Genomic DNA, 21,908 nt, shown 5'->3' with positions numbered 1-21,908 from the left:
ACCCAGCAATGTCTATGGCAGTTCATGGAGAGGAGTATTTTTTACGAGTGCTAGTACGGAACTCCAGATGCGAGATGCTTCCTCCCGCTGTGGCAAAACAGCCTCGATGCCAATCGTCTATATATTGTCGGGCTCAAATATTTTTGGTATCACTGCCACCTTGCTGACGACCGTTTAGTCCAAGTCGACACAGCAAAAACCACGAGTCCATTTTTTTTGCTATTGGGCGGGTTCGTTCGGTGTCTGTTCGCGCCAAAAAGTTTTTGAATTTAATATTATAACATTTTCGTTTTTATTTGATAAATATTGTTCAATCATAGAGTAACTAGACTTAAAAGATCCGTCTCGCGATTTACAGGCAAACTGTGCAATTAATTTTTGTTTTCATATATATTTAATGTTCCATGCATGTACCGCAAGATTCGCTCAATCGAGAAATTGACTTCGTTTAAGTTTATTTATCAAATCTATTAGTGATTCAACAATATTTTTCTCTCACAATAAATTAGCGAATAATATTTTCAACTATGTCAGATAGCCCTTAATCAAGGCGTACTACTACGTTCAGCACTGCTGCGTGCATGTGTGTTTCTTTTTAGGCCTTGTTTAGTTCTAAAATTTTTTACAAAATATACATTATAGCATTTTTGTTTATATTTGATAAATATTATTTAATCATAGACTAATTAGGCTGAAAAGATTCGTCTCGCAAATTATAGGTAAGGCCTTGTTTAGTTTCCAAAATTTTTTGGTTTGAGCCACCGTAGCACTTTCGTTTGTTTATGACAAATATTTTTCAATTACGGACTAACTAGACTTAAAAGATTCATCTCGCGATTTACAGGCAAACTGTACAATTAGTTTTTGGTTTTGACTATATTTAGTGTTTCATGCATGTGCCGCAAGATTCGATGTCATATGGAATCTCGAAAAGTTTTTTGTTTTTGAGTTGAACTAAACAAGACCTAAACTATGCAATTAGTTATTTTTTATTTATATTTAATACTTCATGCATGTGCCACAAAATTTGATGTGATGGAAAATCTAAAAAATTTTACAAAAAATTTTAAAAACTAAACAAATCATTAAAACACAAGGCTGCATATATGCATGCGACCGTGTTGTTCGCTGAGCGTCTGAGCCAGAGCCAGGTGCGTGGCGGCAGGGCCCGGGCGCGCGGCATGCACACAAGATGCCCATGTCGTACGCACACAAGATACCCGACATTAGTCTCGAATACGAGTACACGTCTTAGCTAGACTAATCTTATAGTACTAACTGCCCTTTATTTTTTATTATTATACTTGTTCTTAGGATTCTAATCTTTTGCTCATCTTTCCTTTTTGCTCTCCTTCTTTTCTTTTGAGGAAAGGAAAACTTATTAAGACTCAAGTAACATCTTTACACGAGAGTTACCGAACCCATAAAAACAAAATCATGCGCCACTTTGGGGATGTTTGGTTGCTAGCCATAATCTACCACAATTAACTTTAGGTAGTGTGACAAGCCACAAAAGTGTGGCTAGCAAATTGGTTGCCACACTTTGCCATGGCTAAAGGAATCTTGCCACACTTTTTAACTCTATGACATGTGGAGCGCAAAAGAATCATGCCTAAACATAGTTGCCAACCAAACACTTGCCAACTTGGTCAAACTTGCCTAAGATAAAATGTGGCAAACTGTGGCTAGCAACCAAACAGTCTTAGTCTCTACTTATATTTTTGTAGTCTCTGGCCTTCTCAACTGATCTCCAACATCACGCTATCCTCTCAAGTTCAATTTTCTTAAATCTAACTAAATTTATTAAAAAGAGTGTCAACATCCAATGTACCAATTACATTACATATATCATAAACTATATTTGTAATTTACTCATTTGGTGTAATAATTATTTATATTTTTTCTACAAAATGGGTCAAACATCAAGAAGAAAACTAGCTGGAGCTTTATGCACGATTTAATTTTTGAAGGAGAGGATAGCTCTCTAAAGTCTAACCTTCATGTCACAATATCTTTTTTTTTTATCTTTAGCTCCCCGAGTAACTCCACTAGTGAAGTTGAAGCAGGTTTAGAAAAAAAAAATTAGTAAAACAGTTTTTGATAGACAAGAGGAAAAAAGATAGAGAGATGAGGCCTGTTTGGATGCGAGAAAAAAAAATCCCCTTTTCTATGGTTTTTTTGAGAAATTAAATTGACCCCTACGAATTTCCTATCCGGCTTCCTTTAAAATTCGATGCTTCTACGGAGTTCTTTTTTGAGAAATTAAACTGAGCTTCCTTTAAAATTCCTTCGTTCCAAAGATTCCCCTAGTATGTTTAGCTCCATCTAGCACACATCCTCTGTGAGAGTGAGTTTTAGAAAGCTCAGTTGATGAGCTATTTCATTTTAACCCATTTGACAAAAAAAAAATAGCCCTAAACATCTTCTAAATCTAGAGAAGTTGTACCAACCGGGCCTTACTAATAATAACTCCGATCCATGTATGTAAGTATATACTTAGCACAATGAATATGTTAAATGAGTGGACGTCGGTTCCACGAAGAGAGAGAGAGTGTATGTGTGTGTGAATTGATGATGCCCATGAACTTGCATAACCGGCGAAATAACAAATCGTTTGTTGTTTTTAATAATTCGTTGGTGCGTGTTGAGTAAATTGTTGCTCGGGAACTAATTGGAGGCATTAATATAGCTCTTTACGCTGAGAAAAGGAATTAGTTAGAACCTTGTTTAGTTCTCAAAAAATTTTGCAAAATTTTTTAGACTCTCCGTCACACCGAATCTTATGGCACATGCATAGAGCATTAAATATAGATAAAAATAATAACTAATTACACAGTTTGTCTGTAATTTGCGAGATGAATCTTTTGAGCCTAGTTAGTCCATGATTGGATAAATAATAACTAATTACACAGTTTGCCGAGATTAGATTGCTGTAAAGCCAGATTTACAAAAGAGTCAAAAGGACCCATGCAAAATTGTTTTGATCAATGGATTCAAAATCTGGGATAGCCTCTGCCCTCCTGCTCATTTTCTTTGTCTCTTTTTTTGTTTTCTGATTTTTTTGTATGCTGTTGTTACTCCCTCTACCCGAACTTCTTTCTTTTTGTTGCTTGAACTGATCTTTAATTTTAAATAAATTTCCTGTAGGGGCTTCGCCCCTCCAGTTCTGTTAAATTTTTTTTTTGTTAAATACAAACGAAAATGTTACGATACTCATTTTGCTAAAAATTTTGGAACTAAATAAGACCTTAATTTCCAGTGCCATATACAGTACTCCTCCGTACTCTATATATATCGTTACTCTGTATGATAGTCCAGCTGTCCATCAGATAAAGCAGAGGATTAACCGAATCAGATACCCCTAACCTATATACGGCCATCGGGCCTGGTGCGGGGTATCCACCTCCGGCGTGGAACGTGTTCATAAATGCCGCCTGAAAGCAAGGTCTTGTTTAGGCCCTGTTTAGTTACTCACTCAAAAATTTTTCATCCATTCCATCGAATCTTTGTACACATACATGGAACATTAAATGTAAATAAAAAAATAAACTAATTACACAGTTTAGTTGAAAATCGCGAGACGAATTTTTTAAGCCTAGTTACTTCATGATTAGCCTTAAGTGCTACAGTAACCCACATGTGCTAATGATAGATTAATTATACTTAATAGATTTGTCTTGCAGTTTCCTGACGAGTTATGTAATTTATTTTTTTATTAGTTTCTAAAAACTCTTTCCGACATCTTTCCGACATATTCGATGTGACATCCAAAAAATTTTCATACTCAAACTAAACAGGGCCTTACTTTTCCCAAAAAATTTACAATTTTTTTTAAAATTTACCATCATATTGAATCTTGCGACACATATATAGAGCAATAAATATAAATAAAAAATAACTAATTACATACTTTACTTTTAATTTACGAGACGAATATTTTAAACCTAGTTAATCTATGTTTGGATAATATTTATCAAATACAAACAAAAAAAATACTACAATATTTATTTTGCAAATTTTTGCAACTAAAAAGACCCAACTCCGATCCCAACCCTTCCTTGAGTGACAGCATGCAGGCAGGCAGGCAGGCAAGAGGCACCAAGACTTGTATAATAGCAGGTCAGCAGGTCCCTTGTCGTCCTCCTCGTCTCCAAAGTAATAAATAGTATTTTGTTAGGCTTAGGCCTAATCAGATCGAGTAGTAACACCTCGCCAACCCCCAACACTTCATTAGCTAGCTTGCTCAGATCAGATGGCTTTTGATGGTTCTGAGAACTGATCTACCGAGAGAGTAGCACTGAAGCAACAGAAATTAACGTTTCCTCTGCAAGTTTCAGCAGCAGGTGATTAATCGCCGTCAGAATCAGAATTGATCGATCAGAGCCGGCACCTTGTTGGTCCATCTTCATCCGTGGCGATTTCCGTTTTCCCAACAGTTTGGCGGCGACAGAAGAGTTGCCGTCCCATGCCACCGCATGCATCCTGCTGCTACTTTTTTTTTTTATTTCAACGTAATCCTGCTGCTCCTTTCTGAACATAGGAGTAGGATACGTGCAAGCACCGTTTAGTTCCTGCCCAAAAACTTTTCGTACTATCACATTAAATATTTGAACATATGTATAGAGTAATAAATATAGAGTACAAGATAACTAATTGTACAGTTTTCATGTATTTTCGAGATTTAAATCTAATTAATCAATGATTGAACACTGATTGTTTTAGTTACAAATGTGCTACCGTATCTAGAAACTTTTCTTTTCTGGAATAAAAAAGCATTTATCGGCGCATTGGGTGCCTGAACTTGAAACTGATGGTGCAATCATGCCTTTTGTGACTGTATTTGTACCCTGGGCAGCCCATGTGTCGATCTCCATCTCATCTGATCTGAGTGAGCTTTCATTACAACCTACTCCTCCTACAAAAGGTCTGGCTTGATTGATAGGCAATCACGGTCTAACCTTTGCAGCACAAGATCCATACGAAATGCAGTAGGAGTACTAGCTAGTGCATACGTATTTTTCGGCTATGATTATGCATTTGACGTAGTGATGAGTAGCTATTCTCATGATCCCATCACACAAAATTTATCTAGAGGCTCATCATTTTTTGTCCCTTATCTTAGCTTTGGACTATGGAATAACGGGCGGCGATCAGTGGACTTGGTGCACATGAGACCAATCCATATTCCCTTGTGGGTGTTTTACCTGTGGATTTTGAGGATACATCTCGTCTTCAGCTCCTCCGGCTGTTTTTGGATGGTGCAGTAGCTTCAGGAGTTTCAAGGCCTTGTTTACTTCCACCTAAAAACCCAAAATTTTTCAAGATTTTCTGTCACATCGAATCTTTAGACGCATGCATGGAGTATTAAATGTAGACGAAAATAAAAACTAATTGCACAGTTTGGTCGAAATTGACGAGACGAATCTTTTAAGCCTAGTTAGTCCATGATTGGATAATAATGACCACAACAAACGAAAGTACTACAGTCTCGCGAATTTTTTCCTTCACGAACTAAACAAGGCCCAAAAGAGGCTAAGTTGTAACTCCAACCCTTACGTGTCCTACAGGCCAAGCTCTGCTTAAGCGTATACATCCTCCGCAACAGTAAAGCATCAACCCAAATCAAAAAAGTTATATGTATATATACAAGAGTTATTCTACATTCTACGTGTAGAATAATATTCTACACCGAAGTACTGTTATACTAAACAGAATTCAATATTGTCTAGTATTCGTATTTTAGTATTGTTTAGTATTTCGTGATCCAAGATATAGGGTTGGATCAGTACTTCTTAGTATTTTTTCTGCTTAATGTTGTCTTACGGTGTAAAATAATATTGTACACCTAAGGTCTAAATGCATAGAGTACATATGTCCAAATGCATATATGTCATGGATGGTGCCGATGCATTTGGACATATGATGATGCATATGTGATGGATACCCATGAATACAGTACATACACCCACACTATCCCCTGCAAGCAGCTGAACCGAAAGCAACCTCCCCACCCCGAGCAGAGCAGAGGCGTCCGCGCCACCAAACTTTATAGCTTGGAGGTGCAGCTCCCTGCTCCACAGTCGTCCTCCGCTCCCCGCCCCCTACCAAATTCGCCACCAATCCTCTGCTCATCTACCATCTAACATCTTTGGTTGCAGTTTGCCTCTCCTTCACTTCACCTCACCTCACTCGCCGCCATCATCGCCATCGCCCAACAAATCCATCTTCTTTGCAGTTGCAGCAGCAGCGGCAGCAAATATATCAGCCAGCCGCCGGCCGCCGGCCGCCGCCGCCATAGTAGATTAGATTCATCCCTCAGACGCAGAGGCCCCAGGGAAGGAGCAAGGAGCGAGGAGGAGCAAGCGCCGCCATCGGCCATCGCCATGTCCAGCCCCATGCACGTCCGCAAGGCCATCCACTTCGCCTCGCTGCGCGCCAAGCTCGCGCAGCAGGGCAAGGCCGGCCTCGCGCTACGCCTGCTCCTCGCCGCCGCGCTCGCGGGCTTCCTCCTCGTCTTCGCCGCGCGCACCCTGCTGGTGTCCTCCCCTGCCGCCGCGACCTCGTCCTTGGCGGAGTGCGCCGCCAAGGGGACCGCGGCGGCGACGGCGGGGCTGCCGCTGGCGGTGATGGAGGCGCTGGTGCACTACACGACGTCCAACGTGACGCCGCAGCAGACCGCCGACGAGATCGGGGTCTCGCTGCGCGTGCTGCAGCGCCGGGCGCCCTGCAACTTCCTCGTCTTCGGGCTCGGCCACGACAGCCCGATGTGGGCGGCGCTCAACCACGGCGGGCGGACGGTGTTCCTGGAGGAGGACGCGTCGTGGATCGCCAGCGTCCGCGCCACGCACCCGTCCCTCGAGTCCTACCACGTGGCCTACGACACGGTGCTCACCGACGCCGACGCGCTCCTCCAGCTCCGCGACCACCCGGCCTGCGTCGCGCAGCCGGACCTCGCGTCCGCCGCCGACGCCTCCTGCCGCCTCGCGCTGAGGGGGCTGCCGCCGGTGTTCCACGAGCTGGAGTGGGACCTCATCATGGTGGACGCGCCCACGGGGTGGACGCCGGAGGCGCCCGGACGGATGGGCGCCATCTACACTGCCGGCATGGCGGCGCGCGCGCGCAGGCCCGGGGATGGACCCACCGACGTGTTCGTGCACGACGTCGACCGCCCCGTCGAGGACGCCTTCTCCAAGGCCTTCCTGTGTGAGGGGTACCTCGCCGAGCAGGTCGGCCGGATCAGGCACTTCGTCATCCCGTCACACCGCGAGAAGGACGGCACGCCATTCTGCCCTTGATAGAGAACTTTGTTTCTTGCATTCAGAGCCATCCATCTATCCATCCTTTTTGCTTTGCTTTGGTCAGTTGCTGTGCTTTGCCTTGCCTTTACATACATATATATATATATATATACAAGAGACGATAAAATACTACAGCATTGCAGCAGCCATCAGGATCAGGAGAGCTGGAGCTCCTTTGATTCATTCTTTTCTGTACTACCACTGTTACCATTACTCCAGCTGCTCTTAGAGTCTAGAGTTTCTGTTGCCAAAAACCAAAATGGTTCATGATAGAACATTTGGGGTGACACCACAGCATGATAGAATCTGGAGGCGGGTTTGCGCGTGCCGTCGGATCAGGGAATGGACGCGCCAGATTCGGTGTAATTCTTCTTCTTCTTATTCTTCTTGCTCTGCTTTGGATTGGATCGAACGGTGCACATTTGCCTGGTGGTGGCTCTTTGTTATGTGATGTGAGTGTAGCCAAACTATTGTCATTGCTGGATGTGTTATGATAGATGTTTCTTGCAGTTTTTTATTCTACTAGCGTTCGTGCCATTGCTAAGAGTGCAAGGAGAGATATCATCATCTACACTGAGTGGCTGAGAGATGGGCAGGAAGAACAAGACACTCTTGATACAAGTGTCACCACCTACGATGTTGATTTTAGATTTTTTTTTTCTCTTTTCTGAATTGCAACTATATAATATAACACAAGAGGACGAATTTTATAGAATATAAAGTTGAGAACTTGCATTGTCTGCTACTCGGATGAAAATTTCAGAGCACTACAAAACTAGGTGCAGATTGGAGGGAAGCCAATAGCTAGAAGCAATGGCTCTGGCCAGCTGCTGCTGCCTGCAGTGCAATTAGCCAATTACTACTGGTGTATGGTGATTGGGACCAGTATCGTCTTGGAATGTTCCTGCAGGCGCATGGCCTTTTGCTGAACTACAGAACTACTACTAGTGCCATGCTTTGTTGGGCATTTTATGAGCAGGGCTTTGATTTCCATGGCACTGTGGCCAATGACCTTGTGAGTCGTACCTAGTTCATTCATGGCAGCCATCCTATGTGCGTGGTACCACTACAAGTACGAGCAGTTTCAGTGTTACACTGGAGAAGAGAATCATGTTTGGCCCTACGAGGTACACTACACACTAGAGTAGCAGTACGATGCTGGTACTCCATCAGATAATACTCCTAGCAAACATGACCCAAGAACAGTATTAGAGTCTAAAGTTTTTAGAGGTTGGCTGCATGATCTCTGCTGTTTACGTCTGGTGACAAAGACAAGATTTTGTTGCCTAAGAAACATTTCATCAAAGTGTATGTTTCTCAGATTTTGCAAGTCAGGAGATGTTATCATCTCCAGAGTGTGCTGAGAATTGGGTATAGATGTGACAGTTTTGACGGTAGTGTCACACCTAAGATGCCATCTGAGATAATATTTCTTTTCTGATTGCAACAACTATGCATATACTGAGAGATGAAATATTCAGGTTGGAAAGCTGAACATGAGTTGGCGTCCGTGAAGAGGCAGGATTCCTGGTAGTACTACCAACTCAAGGATGGATGAAAGTTCAATTACTGCTGGTACTGCCAACGGAATATGTGTTGTCTTTGCCTCATTGGCCAACTGGTGATTGTGACTTGGATTTGATGTCTTTGGAATGTTGCTGCAGTGCATCCGGCTGTTGCTGAAAAAAGTGACATTCTCGGTTGGGCATTTTGCAGGCAGCACAGCAGGGGCTTGATTTCCATGGCACGTTGGCCAGAGAGGAGTTGTACCTAGTTTTTTTTTTAATTCTACACAGTACAAAGTTCATTGATGGATTAGCCCTTTTTCTGAGGCAGGTACCGAGTGATTTACAATTGCACATACCACTCTGATAGCAATTACAAGCATCTTTTTAAAAAGAAAGATTATATGAAATACTAGTAAAAGTAACATGCCCCAAGGAAAAGTAACAAATATTCTACGAAAAACATGCCCCAAGAAAAATGCAGATTTTAAAAAGCTTGGCCGCATGGATCTCTCTGTAGTTTATTTTCAGGGAGTAAGAAAATACAGGTCTTTGCCTAAAATATACTTAGGTCTTGTTTGGATGTTGTCGGATTCACCTCAATCCACATGTATTAGAGTGGATTGGGGTGAAATTTAGTTAAAGTTCCATTCCAATCCACCCCAATACATATGGATTGATGCGAATCCGACTACATCCAAACAAGAGTTTAAAGGGCTGCATTGTTATTCGAGAATCTGTGTGATGGCTGTGGATATGTTACCATCTAGAGTCAGTGGCTGCTGAGTTGTGTTGGATTGGGACACTCCTTATCCAAGTGTCACGTTTAAGCTGTCAATTCAGAGACAAACACTTTAGATATCACTGTATGTTGTTGCCTTGCACATTCTTGGCTGAAAAATCCAGGGCAGAGGGGTTAATAGTATCCACTGTACATACTGAGGTTCAGACCAGGTTTTATACCTGCTACTCATGACCTGGGTTTTGATGTTTTTAGGTGTTCCTACCCGGCCACACTACTAGAATACACTAGTTTCTCTAGAGTCAAAATCCTAGGGAAAGGTTTAAAAAACGGTAGGGAAATAATTTCCCTAGGATTTTTCGTAAGGAAAGCCCCCTAGGGACGATTTCGACGGTAAAGACAACGTGCCCTTAGGGTCTTAGTACAAACCGTAGGGAAAGAAACTTTCCCTAGAGATCTTGAGCCGTAGGGAACCATGCCTTGTAGTGACACGGAAAGAAGCTTTCCCTAGGGTACATTTCCCCTAGGGAAACGTTGATATAGTTTTTCTTGCATAAATATAATAATCATAAAATTAATAGTATCATTTATTCATTATGTTATCTCAAATGTACAACAATCCACGGCGCAAACAAATCACAATAAAACAATTATATATTGAATTTTACATCAAATCCATGTTATATATGCATCTCTCAAATCTTTATTTATAGAATCTTGAAGCAAGGAGACGCGGGATTAGAAAATCACTGCCACAACATCCAAATCAATGGAAGAAATCAAACGCATTATCAATCTTGAAGCAACTAAGCAAGGAGACGCAGGAGATAGTAGCATCTCCCTCGTGTCTAGCTGTACGCGAGCCTCCTCGCTGCTGGACGACGGCACCAGGGACGCGCCACGGCAAAGACAGGGCTGCCTCCCACACGGACACGCCACGGCAAAGGCAAGCTCGCCTCCCGCGCGTGCCTCGCCGTAGGCGACAGCAGCAGAGACGCTCCGACAAAGGTATGCCGCCTCCCGCGCATCGGCCTCGCCATAGGACAACAGCAGCAGAGACGCACCGCCGTAAGGCAGGACCGCCTCCTGTGCGTCGGTCCGACCTGCTCCTTCAGGCCGACGGTGGCAGTAGGGACTCGCAGCCACAGGGGCCGGGAGGTCCACGCCGCTCCTTGTTGCTCTGACTAAGAGAAATCGAGAGGGGGGGAGAGAGAGAGAGAGAGAATGGAAGATAGAAGAAGATAAAACAGGGGTGAGCGGTGGATATAGAAGAGAGCTGAAGGCATAAGGTTGTGGCAGGCCCACCATGCACAACAGATGGAGAGTGTTCAAAAATTTTAGATTCGCGTCCAAAATTTTAAGTCTGCAGTTAGAAATGTCCCTACGGTTTTCTAGTTTCCTAGGGAAACCATTCAATTTGGCGCCGCTTGGCACTTCCATCCCGAGGAAAGACAGGTTTCCCTACAGTTTTCGATAAAGTTCTAGGGAAATATAAAGTTTCCCTATGGTTTGGAAGAAAGTCCTAGAGAAAGTATCTTTTCCTAGGGTTTTTTTAATTTTTCTAGGGAAAATAAAAAACCCTAGGGAAACTAGTTGATTCTAGTAGTGCCAGTTCGTTCATCGATCCTTTCGTTGAAGAGAGCGTGGTTGGGTTTTCATTTTTTTTTTATTTCCGTAAGTGTTTTCATTGATTCTGTAAAGATTTGATTGTGTGATTACTAAGCAGATGTCACCATCATCTGGACTGAGTGGTTGAATCTGATGACTGTTGGGTAGGACTAGGACGAATGGACAATCGATCGATCTTTATATGAAATAAAAGTGTTACCGACTAAATTGACTAAAGATAATAAATGATGTTCACCTTGCACAGTTAGGCCAATTTCAATGGACAGTGTCACTTCACGAATAACCCCAGCAATGAAACATTTCACTTTGTTGTTTCCAAGACTAAACAAAGCATTTAATTACTGTAAAATGATTAGATTAATGCAAGATGGTAAAACAATTTAGCCCTCAGTGGAGATTTCATCCCGTTTCACCGTGTGGGAACAACGCCCGCGGAGTTTCACCATGGTGAAACTACTTTCTTCTCTTTTTTCTTTGTTTCATGCAAAAAGTGCAGTTTTACTGATATGACGCTCTAATAAATGTGTATGACATCCTGGTGAAACCCCTACTGAGACTGGCTTTAGATATAACAAATTCAGGTTTCTGGTTACATATCAAAGGTAGGCCGGACCCAAGCCCCACCATGATGATTTTCAGGCTCTACACGCCATCAGAAAAAGTTCAGTTGCTGACTTTGATGTCCTAGGAGAGGGTAAACTTTCAAACTTTTGCCTCATGAACTACACTAGAGATCTCAGTTTACTGACCGAGTACAGTATACTTTACCAATGTATGCATTTCAAAAGTAAGATGATTTTTTTCTTTCCGTTGCAATTGTACAAAATCTCTTATTTGCCACTGTTAATGACACATGTGGGCCATGTCAGCGACACATCAATGCAAAATAAGGGATTGAACTATAATGCAAAATGATGAATAAGATAAAATTAAATAGTTTGATTTTCTGAGAACTAGTCATTAACCCAGTAGACACTTTGACATGTAGATCTACCTCACCGGCTTTAACATGTAAGAGATCCTATATATCTGTGTAGATAACAATAATTTATTAACATAAAGCTGAATCCAAAATGAGTCACATCATTTCAACTTTATAGCCATCGGACTAACACTAATTTCTGTGATAGTCTTGTTTTGGTTCAACTTTGGAATTGTGACTTTGTTTTACAATCCAAAGCTACAACGAAAGGACAAATTTTATAAGCAATTATTTACAATTTGGTCACTATATTGCAACAATATAGCAATCCCCACCTCCCACCAGTTTTCATCAAAATTTGGACGTACTGTCAAATAACCAAAATACCCATCGGGATATTGGGAAATACTGTTCATGGCCACGCTGGACCCACGTTCTAGCAAGAGTGGCTACAAAGATTCATGTGTGTTTTCATTAAGGCCCTGTTTGGATTCTTGGAATTGAATTTATTTTAATAATCATAATTTAGACACATATTAATTAAGCTAATATGGTTGTATATGGATTATATTTGTATATTATTATTGTCTATATGAGAGATACTTATGTGTTGCATTTCTACGTAGGAGAGTGAGTTATACAGTGTGTTATAAGTTGCAAAGTAGAAATATAGAATGGTGATGTACAGAATCAATTTACATCTCTCACCCTATGAATTTGAGATAGGCTTATAGGTGAACTTTTGAAAATGGTGGAATGTCAAATTCCAAGCCAAATAGCCAAAATTATTATGTAGATTTCAATTCCTCCAAATAAAAGGATCCAAACGGCGGCCCCTAAATGAAAATGAGTTCCACCCTCTCACGGTCAATGTTGCCAAACAAAATATATGTTTTTGTTACTGATATTCTTATAATCTAGCTTTTTTATAATCTTTGTTTCACAAATAAATAGCTTAGATATTATTCTTCTTCCCCTCACCCATTCCTGAAGGGGCACATGTGCCCAAGAGGAGGTGATATAAATTGAGTAATTTAATAACTAACACCATAGATTTGTCTAGTGTGCTCTTTTATGCCTAGTTAGTCTATATTGAACAATATTTGTCATATACAAACGAAAGTGCTACAGTGCTCATTTTCTAAAAATTTTTGTAACTAAACAAGGCCTTAGAAAACAAGAACAAAAAAAAAGTAAAAAACAAACAAAGTAGCCCAGTTAAGACTTTGAGCTCGAGAAAAGCCCAATAACGAGGCCCAAAAGGCTCCCAGCAATCGTGGCACCATCTCCTCCATCGCCGGTGCTCCCGAGTCCCGATGTCTTCCTCCTCCGCCGCCGCTCGCCGCCTTCTCCTCCTCCGCCACCGCCATGGCCACCTTCTCCCCAAACGCCACTTCTCTTCCTCGTCCGCTGCCGACGGCCTCGACGACGGCGGCCGCGTCAAGATCTTCGACCGCGACCTGAAGCGCCGGCACCGGGACCGCGCGGCGTGGGCGATGCGTGAGACCGACGGTCTCGTGGATGCCGTCGCCGAAAACCTCCTCGACCGCCTCGAGGACTGCAGGAAAGCCTTCCCCTCCGCGCTCTGCCTCGGGGGCTCCGCCGGTGCCGTCCGCCGCTTGCTCCGCGGCCGCGGTGAGCCACCTTGCATCCTGCTCCTAGTCTTCTTGCGCGCCTCTTTATTTTGTACTCGTCACCAGATCGCGCCATGCCGCCATCAAGGTTCCACCAATTTTGCACGGAAATAAACTGAATGCCTTTCGTCGCAGGTGGAATTGAGAGGCTGATCATGATGGACATGTCAGCCGACATGGTGAAGAAGTGGCGAGAGTCAGAGAATGGCACTGGTGACGAACCTGAGATGCACTTTGTTGTCGGTGATGAGGAGTTCCTTCCAATCAAAGAGAGGTGACTTCACTTTCTTGGTGGTTTCAATTTCATGTACTATATGCATGATATTGAGAGTAAAATGTACAAAACCCACAACTACTTTGCCGAGATTGCAATGTACCTCCCGTGGGGTCTGCCAATCAACTGCCAGCTGTACAGAGGTGATTTTGTGCAGTTGAATGACCACGACTTAAAAAAAGTTAACATATAAAATTGAATATGAAAAAAACGCAGATGTTTATCTTTCCAATTCTCATGCAAAAAAAGAAAAAGTATTCTTTCCTTCAGTAGTTCAGCTTTCAACCTCTCTCCTCCCACCTTGCTTATAGATCATAGCATACATGATGCGTGACAAAAAAGATGTAATTGCTTCATGCTTGTGTGATTTTGTATTCTTGTGCCTGAGTGAGTCAGTTGTAGTGTCAAAAGCATAATTATTAACACATAGGCAGATCTTGCAACATTTACTCATTAGTGTGGTTCATGGGTTCTAAAGCTCACAGGATTTGATAATAAGCTGTCTTGGACTTCATTGGACAAATGATCTACCTGGAGCAATGATACAGGTAACCTGAGCCAGTTTTATTACTATGTTTTCTATAATGGTCAGTTATTTACAAAAGGAATACCTTTAATATCGATAGCTAGTTAACTGTTATCTTTTACTTGCAGTGTAGGCTAGCGTTGCAACCTGATGGCCTTTTTCTGGCAGCAATTCTTGGTGGAGAAACACTGAAGTGATAACCTGTCAAATTGTAGACAAAACTTGAAGTTTCCATTTGTTGTCAGTTTATTTTACTTCCTTATCTGACTTGTCTTGCCTCGATTTCTATTATCAGGGAGCTTAGAATTGCATGCACAGTTGCTCAAATGGAACGCGAAGGAGGCATCAGTCCTCGAATGTCCCCTTTAGCACAAGTATGGTTACTCTATGTTCTGAATTTTGCTAAAGGATACTTGTTCGTACTCCCTTTACATATTTGTTTTACCACTTCATGCTAAAGTCACTACTTCGGTAGACTGTGCAGACTTTTACAACAGTCAGAATGAATCTTACATGCATACAGCTACTCTGTCTTGTCCTTTTACGTGTCCTTTTGTTTTAACTGTGCCTTTTTATTGCACTTTTCAAGGTCCGTGACGCAGGAAACCTTTTGACAAGGGCAGGTTTCACCCTTCCAGGAGTTGATGTCGATCAGTATACTGTTAAATACAATAATGGTTTGTAGAAAAATAAAACCTAAATTTCTTATAGTGATGTGTATTGTCCAGCTTCTCTTTTCCTTACAATATTGCATGATGGTAGAATAAACTTGTATTTCAACTTTTATGCTTGGCTTTTGTGTGATTGCTGTATATATATCAGATAGCAATAGTTCTTCCTATGTTCAGTTTATAAATAATATATGTTATAAGAGTTCACTCAGTATCAAAGAAATCTGCTGACTTTGATTATGGAGATTTACGGGTTACCTACCCATGCTGATGTTTTTGCTACTTTGTCAATTAGCTTTGGAACTTGTTGAACATCTTAGAGCAATGGGGGAAACAAATGCTCTTTTTCAAAGAAATCCTGTGAGTATCTTGCATATCATACTCGTTTATCGAAAAATGGCTAAACCTAATTGTTTTAGTTATCCTAGTAATTGAACTTGGATTGATTTTGTGTTATCAGGTGTTGAAAAGGGATACCGCCTTGGCAACTGCAGCAATTTACCAGTCAATGTTTGGTTTAGAAGACGGATCTATTCCAGCAACCTTTCAAGTTCTGTACTTGCCTCATTAGAGTAGAGCACAGCACACTTTACCTCTATTTGAACCTGAACTGATCAGCAAAATCCTTTTTTTCCAGAAAATTTAACTGATCTGGGTTAGAGATATAATTAATCCCCGTAAATGATACACAAACTGGGCTACTGATTGCCAAATATTTTTTTGTTTCCGCAGGTAATTTACATGACTGGCTGGAGGGAGCATCCATCACAGCAAAAGGCTAAGAGAAGGGGTTCTGCGACCATATCATTCAGTGATATACAGAAACAATTTGGTCCCAGTGAAAACTGAGCCTCACTGCTACAGAAATGGTAGGTGAATACTGGCACTATGTTCATTTTTGTTATTTTCACTATCTCTTTGCAACTGATCAATCTGCTAACTATTAGTTTTCTGTTACCAGTGTTCTCGAACCCTTGATCTAAAATAAAGAAACAACACTCGAGGAAAGAAAAGAAATCCTCTGGTGACTCAGCATACGGCTTTGTATTCCTGAACATTGATTATTGTGGTGGGCTTCTGTTGGCTGTGTCAATTTTCTATGGGAAATCACTCAATTCGTATCAGTCATGATTCTGCTGCAAATGTCAGTGTATGGAGAACCGATGTTGCCTGTTATATGAACATACTGAGTTTAATGGAATTCAGAGCTTGTGAAATTCATCTGTAGTGTTACTCCATCCACAATGTTCATAGCTTAAACGGTTCGCTAGTGGTGTGTTACAATGTTACAAGACACCACCACTGTTGTAGTAAATCTGTGAGTACAAAGAAACTCTGACATTTATTTACTCCCTTAACAAATGTGTTCAAGTTTTAGCTGATGATATGGCTTACCAATCTTTTTACATAAACTTCTGAAAGCGTCAGAATTCAGAACCTGATGATAATACTCTTATGTGCATATGAAACATTTTTTTTTGAGCCACAGCAATGATTTTCTTCCAGACTTCCAGATTCGAAATGGATTCCAACTTTTAAGATTGTAAGTTTATCCACTTACTATCTGATGCTTGTGATAGACTGATAATTAGCATTAACACCTCATTCGTTAAGAATTTAAGTATGCTTAAACACATCATGCTGTTCTAGCTGCATCATCCTCAGGCTGCAATCAGGTCTTGAAGAGCCATGAGACTGTTCGTTTGAAATTTCAAACCCAGCTGTTATTTTTCATAATCCAGAGTTGTCAGAAATATGGATGAACAACTTTACAGTGGTAACAATATAACTGCATCAAAACTTACAAAAAAAGGCCTAAATTCTGGAGCTCCTCTTTACAAAATAATGGAAAAGAAATTCTATTGACCCAGGCTTTGCAATTCCCCATCCCGATTTCTCTGCACTCATCAATATTAAAAGGTTATCCTACCTATGAACTTCCTGATCTTTATGATGTAATTCACTCATGCTCTGTTATATTATGATGCTTCCATCTTACTAATCTTCAATGGTATAGCCTGACCATGTTACATGTGACAGCTCTTGCAGCATCTCGATATGGCAGCTTTGCTGATGAGTGCTATGTTGGCATTCGTAGTGCTAAAACGGCCAGCCGCACCATCGAACCCTGGTTCATCTTCTCCTAGGACCTTCAGTTGCTCTATGTTCTCCTAGCTATCTGCTTCCCTTACTGAGGCGTGCTTTGCGCACTGCTTCTTGGATGTGCCTCTCATGCTCCTTGAGCATGTCTTCGATGTTCCCACCTGGCGGCATCAATGGTCCAGAGTAGTGGATCCTTTTGTGCTTTCTTCCGTGGTCCTGATCACAACAATTCACATATATAAGATACAAATTGACGTGAAATGAAAGAAACACCTAGTGTAGTCCGCTTTACTAACCTCCTGCTGCTCCTTCTTCTGAGAAGAGACAGGCCTATCTACTTGCTGGTTGTGATCAGTAATCTCAATATCATTCCTCAAATCTGCAGCGTCATACTGTGGTATATTTGAATTTGATGATCCTTTCTTCCTCGCAACACGAACAGAGCTGTAAACACGACCGAGAACCGAACGATGATCGGCGTAACCCCCTGTGTTATTCCATGTGGATCCACATTCAGGAACCTGCATTGAGGTTGGCAATGCTCGCGGCTCTACCCGGAACCCTGGCACACTGTCCTCGGTGTTGAACTTCTCACAGGTGCTCTTCGAAGTGTTATGTGTGGGTTGCTGCAAGGTGACAACAGAGGTGGTTAATGTGCTCCTGATTCTGCAAGTCCATAGGAGATGTTGCATTGATATGGTTAAGACGCCATTCTTTGAGTAACTGTTATTTAATCTTGCTATAGTTTTAGGCATTGAACTCTGACATCAGAAGTGTAGAGCTTATAGAGCAACCAAAAACCAAAACTGTTCTCTAACCGGATTCTTTATTCTCTCCTGATTTGTATCAAAGTTTACTAAAGCAATTTGGAAGGTCCATCTATCATACTCACCTTAACTTCAGCAGCAATATCAATGGCACGACTGGCTGCATGATTCTCATTTCCAGGTTTGATCGATTCAGCTCCTTGCCTGCCAAGTGCTGCGTTTCTTTGCCTGGATGAATAGAATTAGGAATACCAAACGTCAGCATCACAATGAACCCCAAATCCACAGATGGAAGGGGAAAATAAGGTCTGCATCATGTACCTCCTCGCTTCTTCTTGCCTAAGTCTAATGTCATACTCTTTGCTTGGTGGGAGTTTTGGAAGGCTTGAAGGGTCGCAAGCAAATGGTTTGGTTCTGAAAAACTGAAAGAGGTTGAAACATGCATGGCATAAGTGCTACATATCCAAACACAAGTTCTGGGAGCCAGGCAGGCCTCAGTACACAAAAGGTTAGGTGCAAAACTTACATCACTTTGAAGAGCTGAGGCGGCTGTTCCACGAACTTCTGGTTCTAGTGAAAGCAAGGAATCTATGAGAAGTACAGCTGAAGGAGGCAAATCTTTGAAAGTCTCGGTAACACACCGCCTATATTGCTGCTGAGGCTTGAACATTGCTGTTTCTGGCACCTTTGATTTCTTGTAATAATTCTCAGATGGGGAGCCACATAGCTTAAAGATCTTGTGAATTTGCTCCACCTAGCATAATTGGGCTCATTATATTAGAGGTCAACCAATAAAGACAAATTGAGGCTCCAAAAAGAACTTACGGTTTGTTATTATTATTGGTGTCTGAAAGCAAAATAACAAATACTAGTCTATACCTCAGTTCTTCCTGGCATGATTGGTTTGCCAGTGAACAATTCTGCCACAATGCATCCTGTACTCCACATATCCACCGCAGCACCATACTCTGTGGCACCCAACAAAAGCTCCGGTGGTCGGTACCATAATGTCACAACACGGCTTGTCAGTGGCTGCGGATTGTTGGGATCATATGATATTGCCAAGCCAAAATCCCCAATCTTGAGCATTCCGTTGCTGTCAATTAATAGGTTTGCGCCTTTGATATCCCTATGCAGAACCCCGTTTTTGTGGCAATGATCAAGGCCATGGAGCAGCTGCTGAACGAAGCATTTTATCTGATATTTGTGTTATAGTTTTAGTTCATGCAAGTGTTCTAAGTGATCGATCGATGGAAGAGTAGTATGACAACCACCTGCGGCTCAGTGAGCTTGAGGCCTGGAGTTGCAACAAGACCGGCAAGGTCATGTTCCATGTACTCGAAGACAAGGTAGAGGTTCTGCGACACACGAGATGTTACAATCCCTTCAAGCTTTATGACATTCGGATGATCCAGTCTTCGAAGAATGTGGATTTCTCTAGCCATAAAGCGCACGCTTTCAGGATCCATGTTGACAAACCGCACCTTTTTTAGTGCAACAATCTTCCCAGATTCGAGATCCCGGGCTTTATACACAATACTGTAAGTTCCTTGCCCAATCTGCGACATAAAAGAATCTATGCAATTATTCAAGTAATTTGCATGCAGTGAGAAAGTTATTCACTCGGTAATTTACCTTGGCCAATTTCTCAAATGAATCTGCTCGCCGAGGCAACCAGCCTTCTACTGCTTTAGGTGCCACATTTATGAGCCAAGATGGCCAACCAGCAACTACATGTTCACCAGAGAGCCCCTTCAACTCTGCATTGTTACCACTGCTAATCCTAGCATCTAAAGCTACTGCTACTTTTTCTCCACCAGACAATTTTTCTTTGGCCTTTGCATTAAGCACTGCTGTACCGCCATTGTTCGAAACTGCATCAGCAGCAGAGTCACTTTTCCTTGATGGTGTTCTGCGTCCAGAAGTGGCATTGGCATCATCTTTGGCGCCTTTGGAGCAAAGGCAGCCCATAAGATGCAATGCCTTCTTCTTGAACGAGTTAATTGCGATAAGACCAATTTTTGCAGTTTTTCTTGCTAATCTCTGCAGTTGACAACAAATGACCATTGCCTCAACTTCCCAAGTTTGCTACAACCCTGATTGTATTCGTAACCATACAATTATTGAAAGAACATCAAATGAGTTCTTTATTTTATGCCTTTCCTATGTTCTTGAGAAACAAACTACAACACAGGCCTATTCTTTAGGAAAAAAATAGGTGAACTGGCACATATTGCATAGATATTGGAGAGAAACTGAAATGTGCGAAAATAATGTCAAATTGAACCGTATTGTAACAGTGAAGGCCAGCAAAAACGTTTGGAATTATATGAATCAGACTAATGTATCAAAACCATGTAACACACAGATTATTTGCAATTCAAATAATTTAATACGATTCATTAAATGTGATAAAAACTTTACCTTGGGGAGGAGCAGAACACTGACCATATGGACAGTATGTTGATTGTGGGCAATGATTAGCTCTTTGAAAATGTGATCAGGAGCAGGAAAAACCAGCCAAATATGATGAAAATTGTAGCTTGTTGTGAAGGCATCCCAGTAACAAGAACCAAGAACCAGGTATCAATCTGTTTTTTCCTTTCAGTAAACCATTGTGACACCAACTCCCCATTTCGGTCCTTGGACAGAGAAGAGTGAGTGCAAGGAACACTAATACACAACAAAGTTGGATTGCAAACAACAGATAGGGATTTCACAGCAAGGGAGTTTCATAGAGAAATTTCTTTATTTTTTCTGTCTCTAAGGCAATACTTGAAAAAAAAATAAAAAATGTCAAAAGGAAACGAACCAAACCATTAGAAATTACTAACGACCAGGTGTTCAGAAAGGAATGGATGGAAGATACTGTGAGAGCTAAAATTAGCTAATGGTTATGCTTCTTATCTAAAAATAGTTACCAGTCATGTTTCTTCTCTTTCATGCCTCTCTTGTGTATAGGATAGGTGCAAAGGGAAGCACAGTTGGTTGTTTGATTACCATGTCATGGAAAAGACAAAAGACAATAGACGGACAAGAATTACTACCTATTCATTATGTATGTCAAGCTAGTGTCGTCTTAGATGCTTGCGAGAATTGGTGCATTGTTACACCCACGTATTAGCATTCATTTTTCTGCTGATATTCCCTTATCCCTGTGAAAGCAAAACATATTATCATTAGTAATTTGTGCAACATTCTGGAAGCATATGAAAGGTGTTCAGGACAGCAACTGCACAATATAATATTTTATAAATATTTCAAGAGAAAGAAGATTCTAAACTTTCTGAGGGTATCAGGTGAATCAAAGAATGAGAAATCTCGTCCTGCTTGTGTATAAGTAGAATTTAAGTCCAAAATCTTGAGTACAGCGAACAAAATATTTGAGATAGAAAGGATTCCTATAACCATTGACCCCCACTCAAATTGATGTATGCCAAGCTGGTAACAAAGTCCGGCACATGAATCCTGCCAGAGAAAAGGATCGTGTGACACTGACCTAGCTCCAAAAGATGCAAGAGAGCTACAGAATTACAGTGAGGAACCAGGGAGGGAGAGAGAGCAATGTCTAGAACCTAACAGTAAGCTCTATTTCTTTCAAAAATAACAGTAAAGCTCTGTGACTCATTAGTGTCCTTTGGCAGCGCCATGGACCATCAAATTCTGTCTGTCCTAACCTCCAACAATTTGGCTGTGGGTAATGGGGTAAATGGTTTCATCTAAAAAACTATCATAGCAAAAGAAGGTTTTGTAAATTGTAATGTGACTATATTAAATTAGACATTTGCAGGGCAACTTTGTTGCTTTTAGCATATTATAAAAAAAGGACTCCTGAAA

The 21,908-nt window shown here is 41.4% G+C and overlaps 3 protein-coding genes across 5 annotated transcripts; 2 read left to right on the top strand and 1 right to left on the bottom strand.

Moving 5' to 3' along the window:
- LOC8084801 (glucuronoxylan 4-O-methyltransferase 1) lies at nt 5,844–7,818 on the top strand. Its single transcript, XM_002442974.2, has one exon. The coding sequence runs from the start codon at nt 6,384–6,386 to the stop codon at nt 7,293–7,295; it is 912 nt and encodes a 303-aa protein (XP_002443019.1). The 5' UTR covers nt 5,844–6,383; the 3' UTR covers nt 7,296–7,818.
- On the top strand, nt 13,244–16,586 carry LOC8082817 (putative methyltransferase At1g22800). The gene is made up of 10 exons (XM_002442973.2): nt 13,244–13,731; nt 13,866–14,004; nt 14,483–14,552; nt 14,659–14,723; nt 14,826–14,904; nt 15,120–15,207; nt 15,497–15,561; nt 15,662–15,751; nt 15,934–16,070; nt 16,163–16,586. The coding sequence occupies exons 1-9, from the start codon at nt 13,413–13,415 to the stop codon at nt 16,048–16,050; spliced, it is 1,032 nt and encodes a 343-aa protein (XP_002443018.1). The 5' UTR covers nt 13,244–13,412; the 3' UTR covers nt 16,051–16,070; nt 16,163–16,586.
- Nucleotides 16,904–21,865, bottom strand: LOC8082816 (probable serine/threonine-protein kinase At1g09600). 3 transcript variants are annotated; one of them, XM_021446204.1, is made up of 9 exons: nt 20,496–21,865; nt 19,707–20,167; nt 19,346–19,630; nt 18,951–19,268; nt 18,598–18,825; nt 18,393–18,493; nt 18,197–18,299; nt 17,601–17,930; nt 16,904–17,520 (listed from the first exon to the last, which is right to left on the bottom strand). In XM_021446204.1, exons 2-9 carry the CDS (start codon nt 20,136–20,138, stop codon nt 17,377–17,379), a joined length of 1,941 nt encoding a protein of 646 aa, XP_021301879.1. In that variant the 5' UTR covers nt 20,139–20,167; nt 20,496–21,865; the 3' UTR covers nt 16,904–17,376. The 3 variants fall into 3 exon arrangements, with proteins under 3 accessions (XP_021301879.1, XP_021301880.1, XP_002441983.2); XM_021446205.1 differs by having other exon boundaries at nt 18,951–19,247; nt 19,707–20,114; XM_002441938.2 differs by having other exon boundaries at nt 19,707–20,114; nt 20,496–21,827.

This window comes from Sorghum bicolor, chromosome 8 (assembly GCF_000003195.3).
Source record: "Sorghum bicolor cultivar BTx623 chromosome 8, Sorghum_bicolor_NCBIv3, whole genome shotgun sequence".
Lineage (NCBI taxonomy): Eukaryota > Viridiplantae > Streptophyta > Magnoliopsida > Poales > Poaceae > Sorghum > Sorghum bicolor.
This window is presented reverse-complemented; position numbering and strand designations above follow the sequence as displayed.

Bases quoted from the DNA above. Each gene is read 5' to 3' on its own strand.
- LOC8084801 (XM_002442974.2), top strand. From the start codon at position 6,384: ATGTCCAGCCCCATGCACGTCCGCAAGGCCATCCACTTCGCCTCGCTG.
- LOC8082817 (XM_002442973.2), top strand. From the start codon at position 13,413: ATGTCTTCCTCCTCCGCCGCCGCTCGCCGCCTTCTCCTCCTCCGCCAC. The intron at 14,724-14,825 runs GTGATAACCTGT...TTCTATTATCAG, and splicing joins CTTGGTGGAGAAACACTGAA to GGAGCTTAGAATTGCATGCA. The intron at 15,208-15,496 runs GTTTGTAGAAAA...TTTGTCAATTAG, and splicing joins TACTGTTAAATACAATAATG to CTTTGGAACTTGTTGAACAT.
- LOC8082816 (XM_002441938.2), bottom strand. From the start codon at position 20,522: ATGGTCAGTGTTCTGCTCCTCCCCAAG. The intron at 19,269-19,345 runs GTGGTTGTCATA...CACAAATATCAG, and splicing joins TCAAGCTCACTGAGCCGCAG to ATAAAATGCTTCGTTCAGCA. The intron at 18,826-18,950 runs GTATAGACTAGT...CAATTATGCTAG, and splicing joins TCATGCCAGGAAGAACTGAG to GTGGAGCAAATTCACAAGAT.